Source organism: Mus pahari, chromosome 3 (assembly GCF_900095145.1).
Source record: "Mus pahari chromosome 3, PAHARI_EIJ_v1.1, whole genome shotgun sequence".
Lineage (NCBI taxonomy): Eukaryota > Metazoa > Chordata > Mammalia > Rodentia > Muridae > Mus > Mus pahari.
The window spans coordinates 219,106-230,489 of record NC_034592.1 but is presented as its reverse complement, the minus strand read 5'-3'; the positions used below and the strand labels follow the sequence as shown (position 1 = coordinate 230,489).

The 11,384-nt window shown below is 40.5% G+C and overlaps 1 protein-coding gene across 2 annotated transcripts in view; it reads left to right on the top strand.

The window, feature by feature from the left end:
- Positions 1-11,384, top strand: part of Itga8 (integrin subunit alpha 8) — a 182,371-nt gene that overhangs the window by 61,019 nt on the left and 109,968 nt on the right. For both annotated transcript variants that reach the window (XM_021192601.2, XM_029536874.1), the window contains exons 12-13: positions 2,777-2,982; positions 5,217-5,408. In XM_021192601.2, the coding sequence (XP_021048260.1) occupies positions 2,777-2,982; positions 5,217-5,408 (398 nt within the window). The remainder of the gene's footprint in view (positions 1-2,776; positions 2,983-5,216; positions 5,409-11,384) is intronic.

Sequence of the window (11,384 nt, the reverse complement as noted above, 5' to 3'; positions counted from 1 at the left end):
TTTGTTCCTTATTCTAAGGAGGAATGAAGTATCCACCCAGTGGTCATCCTTCTTGGTTTTCTTCTGTTTTGTATAATGTATCTTGGGTATTCTAAGTTTCTGGGNTAATACCCGCTTATCAGTGAGTGCATATCTAGTGACTTCTTTTGTGATTGGGTTACCTCACTAAGGATGATATCCTCCAGATACATCCATTTGACTGTGGCACAGTTTTAACATAGGAGGAAGCTATTAATAGCAAGAGTCCACTCTGTCCTATAAGGTTCTGTAGTTCTTGCCATGTGGTTTCTACATGTATCCACTGACACAGTGTCACCCGCAGACTACATTACAGTGCCTTACAAATCCAAGGAATCTTCCTCCTTACCCCCTCCCCTTCCCTATTCCTGAAAGCACCATTCTTACTGGTTTCCATGGGTTTGCCTTCTACTGCACATCATGTAGTAGGAATTATGTAGCACTAGCCTCCTTAGATTGGCTTCTTTCAGTCAGTAACATGTGCTGTTTCCTCTGTAGTATCTTCCAATGCTTCTTTCTGTGCTAATTTCTGTTCACTGCTGAAAAATATTCCACAAGAGGATGCAACACAGTCTTTGAAGGCTTCTTGGTGGTCACCAAGGTTAGGCAGTTATGCTGCAAATGTCTGCAAGCAGCTTTTCATGTGGGCTTAAGTTCTAAGCTCACTCGGGACACGACAGGGTGTACACATGTGAGTTCATGTGTGATGAGCATACGTGCAGCTTTGTAAGGAACTGCTAGGCTGCTTCAGAGTGGCGATGCTGATACACACATTGCTTCACCCACATTAACATAACGGCATTTGGAGTTTAGCTGTTATAAGTGATTTACAGTAAGACCTCATTATTTAAATTTTCAGTTCCTAATGATGTGTAATGTTGGATGTCTTCCAATATGCTTGCATCTCCCTTGAGAAGGCATCAAATTCAGATATTTTGCCTAATTTCAATAGGTTTTGGCTTAGTGTTCTTACTATATATTGTATAAACATAATATAATCATAAAATAACCTATAGTATTTGAAATATGATGTATGATAACACTACATATGACACGGATAGACATGATTACTTTTATATTTCTGAATTTTAAGAACTACTAATAGATTTTATCTTTTCAATTAAATGTGCTAGAATGCTCAGATTATAGAGCTCACTGGGCCATTCAGTGCTCTCTGACTCTACTCTGAGGTATCTGCCTTGGCTCACAACAACTTCTAGATCCCCAGCACATCCCACACGCGGTCACTGCCATCCCTGCACTCCTCCCAAGCACCGGCCTTCCCCTGTCTATAATCTCAGCACTAATCTGGACCTGGCTTCATTGTTTTATGTTGCCTTGGTTGCAGTTACATGAGTGGTAAGTTGAAAGCATATCCCTTCCAAGTGTTGACTTGACCCAATCACTCACACTGCATTCTTTAGATTACAAACACCATTCTTAAACCTAGCAGGTATATGCAATATATCTTTCTTTTTAATTATTTCTTTATTATTTAAAACAATTTTAAATTAAAATACATCTTGATCATATCTCTCTCTTCTGCCAATCCTTCCAGATGCTCTGCCCTTCCCTACTGACCAAAATTAAAGTTCTTTCTTAAAGAATACAAAACCCAATACAACAAAACCCTCCAAAACAAAAACAAAATAAAAATCACACCAAAAATAAAGAAAAAAAACACCCAAATAAAAGTATGTGCTTTCTATACCATGCTTAGTTCTAAAAATTATATTATAAGTATGTCATATATTAATATACTTTCTATATTAATAATAACATATCAAAGCACTGATTTTATCACACAATTGATATACAGATTATTAGTATTAGTAGTCCAGCATTAGTAGTAACATCATAGCAATCTATCATTAAGTTATGTGAATGAAAGCACACAGGGCATTAGATAACTTGGCAAACCTCAGCATTAATGTGCATAGAATGAGAGTCAAAGGTGAACTTGAACCTTATCTTCAGGCATACTTGAGCACTGGTCATTAGTAAAGGTCAAAATATGTATTTTTGTTAGTAAGAACTTTCTTAAAACTTTGGAAAATAAAAACCAAATACTTTAGAAGTCTCCTGACAAAACAGAAAATTTCCCATTCTGTCCACTATGTGATGTCTACCTCGATGACAAAGACACCTCTAATGCCTTTTGGTTTTTTTTTTATCTTTATATTAGTAATAGCTTAACTCTAAATCTAACTCTTGAAAATATATTATTAGATTCTTGCTATGACATACACAGAATGACTGCATACTTCATCAGGAATAAAAATTTGTTTTCCAGCCAGAATTAATTACTTCTCTGGCCTCTTTTATTTAACGAAAGGACAGACAGGACAAAAATTATTTGAAATTTTATTATTACAAGAAGTCAGGGTCTGCTCAATAAATTACACACAAACTCTTGTGTCCTCAAAGAAACTAAACACGCACAGGTCTGATGTGTTTTCCACGTGTGGCTCAAGTTTCTGGAAATGCATTAAAAAGCCAGAAAGTACAACATGTCTGTGGCTTTTTAGACATTTCTCGCATAGTTGGAAAGTTCAATATGATAATTTAACAACTTTTATTTTCTTCAGCATTCTGCTTTGTAGACAAAACAAAGCTATGAAAGAAATCAGATGATTGTAAAATGACCCTCAGAAAAGGAAACATAGCAACGGAAACGTCCTCATCTGGTTCATTACAGATATTTCAGAGAACCTTTTCTGCCAGGTTGTTGACTGTTCCCTCTCTCTGTTCCCTGCAGCATGGATGACATATTGGTTGGGGCACCTCTCTTTATGGAGCGAGAATTTGAAAGTAACCCTAGAGAAGTGGGACAGGTCTACCTGTACCTACAAGCCAGCGCCCTCCTCTTCCAAGACCCACAGGTCCTCACTGGCACAGAGACATTTGGGAGATTCGGTAGCTCTGTGGCCCACTTGGGGGACCTGAACCAAGATGGATACAATGGTAATTTAGAGCAATGGGTGGGACTGGCTTGCACTTCAGGGCCATGCTACTATTACAAGAAGGTTATGGCCATTTAAAAGATTCTTAATGGTGGGGGCCCAGTTATTATGGTTGATTCAATAAATTCTGAAAGATCTCAAGGCAGACTTAAGTTTGTATGTTTCAATTAACTAAGATATTGCCTTGAGATTTTCTCATGTGATTTCTCATTGGTGACTTCAGGGCTATAGATGTTTTCATATGAATAGAGTGGAGATAAATACATGTTGATATGTTAATCAAGCATGTAGTTTTGCATGTTTATACTGGCCTATTCTTGGTCAGTAAATATCATTTTAAAAGTCCTTTCCATACTCGCAATATTACAGTGTTAAATCCTTATTTGAACCATGTGGTTCTTTAAGTAAGGAATCTATAGATGCATCCTAGACACTGTATTAGAGAACACTGCATGCTCACATCAAAATTTGCATACATTTTCAGGACACATGAGTACAGAACACATAGTATGTTTGTCATTCAAAGAGGAAGCTATAAAAGGAATTTTCCGGATTTAACTAGCAGAAGAAGGATTCCCATCAGATGGATTTTTCATATTCACTAATACCAAGTGTTTTGGACTCAAAATGTCTTTGAAGAAATGTCTCAGCAACTAGTCATTGTTAGAGTCCTGTAAACCATGCATGCTTAGGTCAAGAGTCCAGGTCAGCAGTAGACCGTTTGCCCAGCATGAGGGAGGCTCTTGACTCAAGCCCTAGAATAGAAGAAGAGAACCCAGTTCACATTAGAGGCCGTGCTCTGGGAGGGTGAAAATGTCACAGTCCCATGAAGTAACTTGACTTACTGCTTCCTAAACCGTGCATCCCAGGGAATCCATGTTGCAGGTCACGCAAGCTACATTTCTCATCCCGCTTTCTACTTGTTTTCCCCTTGAACCAGTTCTACAAAATAATGCCATACTAACTGAGCTTAAACTTGGGGACAGCCGAAAAATCAAGGGCTTAGAGGGAGTGCAGAAAATGTTCCTTGCTACCAAACACATGGCAGTGTTTCTATTTTCTACTGAGTTCATTGTCTTCAGAGTTGCTAGACTATTTATCTTGGGTAAGCCAGGAGAAGTGAATCTATAATTTCCTCACTATAATAATTCTCAAAGACAACTGAATCCTAATTCATTCAGTGTTATCTACATAGGAACACGCAGTGAGACATTTCATTACCAAAAGAGACTCCCCCCTCATCTGGTAAACTCGTAGATTGCCATGTGGTGACTTTTTCATACTATAAAAGTTTCTATTTAGTATTCAAGACAATCCTAATCCATATGCCAGAAGATAAATGTTATATTTGAGCAATAGTTGGCTCTCTCTGGGTTTCCTAATACTCTTAATTATAAAATATGCTTCTTCTAGTTGATTAGATCAGGGAACAATTAAATAAAGCAATCCATGGGAATTGAGCTTTTGATTTTATTTTTTTTTTGAAAGAAGGAACTCCTACAACAGTGCCTTTCCCAGCCCATCAGCCTCCTAATAAATGGTAGGACCCAGCTATACCTCTCACCCTCGAGGTCTCGTGTAGATAGTCCTCTGCCTTCTCTAGCTCTCAAATTGGCTATGCTCCTTCTACCTCTGGACCTTTATAAGTTAGCTACTCCTCCTGAAAGGGGAGAAGAGCTCTTCCTTTAAATTGTCACATGTTTGATTCCTTTGTGACCTCAGATTTCAGTTTCAAGTGACAACTTGTATGACTACCTAGTCTAAAATGATGCTCCAGTGTGAGTATTTTAAAAAACATTTACTACACCATTTCTTGCTTTCAATATTTCCTTAACTGTGTCTCTACTCAAAGTCCCCACAACCACAAACTTTCCAAACATCAGGGTCTTTGAGTGTCTCACTAGCTTTGCCAGTAAGTACCTAGTACATTCTCAGCACACATTCATCATGCAGGCATGGCATTCCTCTGTGTTGCTACAGTACTCAAGAAATTTCTGGAAAACATATCAAGCTATTTGGGCCCTGTGGCAATTGCTTTTGGATTGCACTTAATTTTTTCTAAAACTCCCTCCCTCCCTCTCTTCCCCCCTCCCTCCCTCCCTCCTTCCCTCCCTCCCTCCCCCCCGCTCTTCTTCTTATCCCTCCCCTCCTTCCCTCCCTCCCTCCCTCCCTCCCTCCCTTCCTTCCTTCCTTCCTTCCTTCTTTCTTTCCAAATCTGATTTTGTGTCTCTGTAGACATCGCCATCGGTGTGCCCTTTGCAGGCAAGGATCAACGAGGTAAAGTCCTCATTTATAATGGAAATTCAGAAGGCTTACACAGCAAGCCTTCCCAAGTTCTGCAAGGAATATGGGGGTCACAGACCATCCCTTCTGGATTTGGCTTTTCTCTAAGAGGAGATGCAGACATAGACAAGAATGATTACCCAGGTAAGGTTCTCTGTCTTTTCCCACGTGAGTACTTGCTTCCTGGCAAGAGTCTCTTCTCTGGAAAACACATTATGCAAAAGCATTTCTCTCATAAAAGATGAAGGTCAAGTTTAACATGGCACAGGCTCTTTTGGTATGATTCCAGAGTGACTTTCACAAGCATTTAGGACAAAACAAACAGTTCCTTTATAGTCAAGACAGTGCTAGAAAGGCAAGATGGCTTTCAAAGCTGCCTTGGACATAAAGCTTGTCAACTGTGCAACCCAAGTTTTCATTGAAAACCCCAAGTCATGTAGTCTCCACTGACATCCCTCTGGCTTCAGACACCTGTCTAAAGCAATTCAGCCTAACCTGTTGTTTCCTTTTCAGCTCAGAGTTACTGTTAGTCAGAGCATAACTTCCATATTTTTGTTGTGAGTTGCATGTTTTCAGAGTATATTTTCCAACTACATCCCTGGCCTTTCCAAAGACAGTGTGACTATTTTAAAGTAGAAAAAGAAAAAAGTGGTTCGTGATAAGAAACATGAGCTCTTTTTTATTTCCTTTTTGTGAGGGTGTGTGGTGTCCTACACAGCACAAACAGAAACTCTACATTTTGCAGATGCCACATTAAATATGGATTTATCCTGAAGGATTTTCTTGGTAATAAGAACATTTAGCAGAGAGCATTGTATTTCTTGGTATGCTTGTGGTTCGTTGGTCACTTTTATGCTAGTTTTTTAAAGATGGTTTTAATAAATCTTAGAAACCATTAATACTTGATGGACAGATGTATTTATTTAAAAACCTGTCTCTTGTCACCATTCTTTCCCTTAATTGGGAATTTTCCATCTATAGATGGATCTCTGATTTGGGAAAATGGTTCAGTAGGCTGATGCACAAGAATATACCCTTAATTTCCATTGTCTGGCTTTAGTTTTCTCCTTTGCAATTAGGCAAAACAAGGTAATACAACGTGTTATAATGTTTCCAGAAACTTTCCACAGCAGGATTATGTTATGTGTTAATGCTGCCTGTGGCAATACCAAAAAGCCTTAGTTAAATCTGTTCTCTTAAGCTATACAATACTAATCAATAATGGTCAACAGTTTGATGGGGGGAAGGTCTACTACATAATATATTCTAGTTTTGATTAATTAAAAATTCTAGATTCTTCTTGTTGTTACTATTCCAAGTATGTCAAGGTGATTAATGAAATCCAACTCATGCCTTGTGATTTCAGTTTATTTAGAGAGTTATGACTATTCATTATATCTGTCATAAACATCCTTTCCCCACCAGTAGAACAGGGAACTCGACGGGCAAAGTGGCTGTGCTTCCTACAGGGCAAAGGAGTAGAGGATGTGTCAATCAGACAGCCAGTGCAGCACTTCCTGTGAAGGGTGAACAAAGGCCAGATGAGGGTAACAGGAGAAGCAGCTTTGCTATGGAATTGTGTTCCTTTCAAATGAGCAGGGCACAGAAGGAGGAGTCGAATAAGCCAGGGTCTTCCCTGTGTCTCCTCACACATTCTCAAAGTGCCACACGGTTGGTTGTCAGGTCATACCTGGGAGGAGTTGCAGGGTGATAGGATTTAGATTCAGGTTTTGGAACCCACAAGGGGTACCAGGTACTTGAGCTGAAGGGATGACATGCCTTGGCTACTTTGATTTGTCAGCACTGGAAGATGCTAAGGGATTTGGGTTTTGAACCCAACACTACTTTCCAAATCACGCTTCAGAGTCTCTGTTGGCAGGAACGTTTCATCTAAGCTCCCTATTTCCTTTCTCCTGACAAGGATATCAAGCTAAGCAGTGGCTCTCTTTTTCCAGATCATTTTTTGTGTTATTGCTACCAGTGTAAGGTATGAATGTACCACAAGCTTCAGTCTCATCTGGAAGAACTGAGTGAGGAAGACGCATTGGAAAATATTTCAGTTTTCAGGCACTGGCCTTCAATTATTGGAAATTACCTGTGTAGTCAAAGTATTCTCTTAACACGTTTCATTTCGTTTAAAATATACTCTCACAGAATAATGTTAAAGTATATTTTAAAAATTATAAATATTTAGAAGAGGTTAAAGGATTATCTCAAGTTGCCCTCTGACCTCTACATGTATGCTATCCACCCCCCCACACACACACATGCAGGCACAAACACACACACAATTAATTAACTAATTAATTAATTAGTTAGTTAGTTAATTAATTAATTATAAAGTGAAAGCTATCTCAGAACAACACAAAGGCAGGCGCTCACCAGGCCCTGTCAGTGTCCCTCCCTTCACTCTCCTCTGCTTCCCCCTCTGTCCTGTCCTCCTTTCTCCTCCCCTCCTTTCCATTCTGCCCTCTCCACTTTTTTCTCTTTCCCCCCACTTCTTTCATCTCTCCTCCCTCACTGGACTCTCTCCCTCCTCTCATTCTCTTAACTTCCCTCTTCTCTCTTCCCCTTTCTTCCCCTCCTTCCCTTCCTCCCTCCCTCTGCATTTTCTCCTCCTCTCTCCTTTCCACTCTCCCCCCTCTTTTGCATCTCATGTCCTTTCCTCTCTCCCTCCTCTTACTCTCTCTTCCCTCCCATCTTCTTCCCTATCTTCTCATTGCCTCTCCTCTCCCACCCTTTTCTCTCCCCCTTTCCTTGTTCCCCTGTCTGCAGAGCAGAGTTCTCTGTACACAGGGTGAGCTGTTTCTGCTCCCACCTCCAGGGAGGACAGGTTTCACTTGGATGCCCTTGAGGTCTGCAAATCATCTTAGTCTAAAGTCCTCTAGGAAGATCTTGGATAGATTCTGAAATGAAGGGTGACATAGTCCAACCCAGACAAGAGTTGACCTGTAGACTGTGAAGGCATCCCTAGAAGCATCCAGTATGGCGAGCCAAGAAGGGGGAGTGAGTGGGCAGGGGAGCAGGGCAGGGGGAGGGACATTCGGGATAGCATTTGAAATGTAAATGAAGAAAATATCTAATAAAATAATTGAAAGAAAGAAATGACAGATAACCTTCATGCTGGACTGACGGATAATCCACTTTGTGTTTCGACAGTCTCTCTCTGTCTCTCTCTGTCTCTGTCTCTCTCTGTCTCTCTCTCTGTCTCTCTCTCTCTCTCTGTCTCTCTCTCTGTCTTTGTCTCTGTCTCTCTCTGTCTCTCTCTCTGTCTCTCTCTCTCTCTCTGTGTCTTTGTCTCTGTCTCTCTCTGTCTCTCTCTCTGTCTCTCTCTGTCTCTGTCTCTCTCTGTCTCTCTCTCTGTCTGTCTGTCTCTCTCTCTCCCTGTCTTTGTCTCTGTCTCTCTCTGTCTCTCTCTGTCTGTCTCTGTCTATCTCTCTCTGTGTCTCTCTCTGTCTGTCTCACTGTCTCTGCCTCTCACCTTTGTGTTGTGGTGATGGTAGTGGTAGATATGGTGTGTGTGTGTGTGTGTGTGTGTGTGTGCGTGCGTGTGTGTGTGTGTTCACATGGAGGCCAGAATAAGATGTCAGGAAGCATCTTTATCACTCTCTGCTTTATTACCCTGAGATAGGATCTTTCTGTGAACCAGAAGCCTCCTGCTTTCCCTAGGCTGGGAGCTCTCAGGATCCATCTGACCCCACCCCACAATGCTGAGGTTATAGGTACATGCACAGACATCCCCAGTTCTTTCTTCTTTCACACTTGAACTTACAGCTTCATGCCAGCAATGCAAGCACATCTACCCACCAAGCCATCTCCCCAGCCCCCTTATCTCTTTGACTTTTAGAAAAACCATCAAATGTAAAACTTCGCAAATTCATACAATATTTATATCTTGAAAATGCAGATTTTAAAATAGAAGAGAATAAAATGCACTCACAAAAATTTTAAAATGTTGCTGAATAATACACTTGTGAACTTAAAAAGTCTATATTTTATGAGAAAATAGCATTAGTCTTTAGGCATTTTATAATCATTTGGTCTTAATTATGTGCTTTTCCAGAGGAAAATGCCCGGGCTCTGTAGCTTCATAAACAGGCACCTCCAAGTCCCTGATTACTTCCAGAACATGAGCTAGTTCCAAAATCAAAACTGATGGATATGGTCCACATCCAGGTTTCACCCCATCGAGGAAGAAGTAAGGGCAGATTCATCTAGCAGGGAATTCCTCTACTCGGGAAGGGCAAAGGCACACTTGAGTATTCACACACAGACATTCACACACAGACATTCACACACAGATATACACACACAGACATTCACACACATACATTCACACACGTACATTCTCACACAGACATTCACACACAGACATTCACACACATACATTCACACACAGACATTCACACACAGATATACACACACAGACTTTCACACACAGACATTCACACACAGACATTCACACACAGACTTTCACACACAGACATTCACACACAGACATTCACACACAGGCATTCACACACAGATATTCACACACAGACATTCACACACAGACATTCACACACGTACATTCTCACACACATACCCTTTTCATGGCTCTGCTCTAAGCCAGTCAGAAACAAGACCTCAAGCCTTTACTTCCTCAATCTAGATACCTGCAAAATTTAAGAAAAGTAATACAAAGACAGATTTAAAATTCTAGGTTTGGACTAGGCCAACTCTTAGAAGTTGTTACCACTTGGAAAACCAATAAAACTGGTGCCTACCAAGAGTGGTGGCCACTGAAATCACTGACTGGGTTATAATGGGTTTAGTTTTCTAGTTATTAAAATGAACACTGCCTCTCATTACAATGCCAATAGCTTAGTGCCATGACACTGTTAGCTTCAATTGCCCTTACTGCCTGCTACACAGCCTTCCTGGGCATCCTATTATTAGCCACACACCCCCCCCCCAGCAGTGACACGTTTCATCAATTCATAAATAGCAGCAAGAATTCTAATTTTTCTTTTTCTTTTTTTTTTTTTTTTTTGGTTTTTCGAGACAGGGCTTCTCTGTGTAGCCCTGGCTGGCCTCGAACTCAGAAATCCGCCTGTCTCTGCCTGGGATTAAAGGTGTGTGCCACCACGCCTGGCTGAATTCTAATTTTCTTAATACAACCTGTCTTCTGTTGACAAAGAGAAATGGTAGGACGAATTGTCCCAATAATTCGTCAAGTTCAATATGTTATGTATCTGAGCAGGGACACTCTGTTTCCCTATCTTTGGAAGGAGAGATGTCAGCACTCAGCAAACATGGAGTCAATTGCATTATTAATATTTTGCAATTATAAACATGAGTGTGCACACATGCACGTGCCATGGGCATGTGTACATGTGTGTGCCAGCACAAGAGACCATATATTCATGGAATCCAGAGGAGGCCATTGAGTGACCTTCTCTATGACTCTGCCCTGTTCCCTTGAGGCAGGGTCTTTCACTGAACCTGGAGCTAGACTGACAGCCAGCAAGAATCAGTGATCCTCCTGTCTCTCCTCCATTTCTACCTAGCACCGAGGTTACATGGCCACACAGCCATTCCCATTGTGCAACTATAACTACTGATTATTAAGAGTCCCAAGCATGCTAGACACTGCCAAAATAAATATAGACTCTACTCATTTGAATATTATTCTTGAATTCTACTTACAGAGCTACATATGCCTCTATGTGAAGGTCTATTTTTATATGCTTGTATCTATTTCGAGCAGAAGTATGTACAGTAAGACTAGATGACATTCCATTATGTTTTGAAAAATGTCAAACTAATATTATCTTAGAAAAGGTGGCCAAGTACATGTGAACAGGGATGGAAATCAGACCATACAGTTCAGATTACCACTGACAGCTGACACTCAAGGGGTCGTTTGACTTCTGTGAGCTTCTACTTCCCAGGGGTGTTTGCATTGTTCTGTCTATTTGGACTTCTAAGTTGGAAAAAAATTCTTACACAATACTGTGGCTATCTTAAGATAGGAATTGAATCTGCCTGTTGTGGTGGAAGTCAAAACTGCTTTAGCACAGTTATATTTGGATAGAAGATTCTGAGAAATGGCAATCTACTAGGCTGAAGACAGACTGC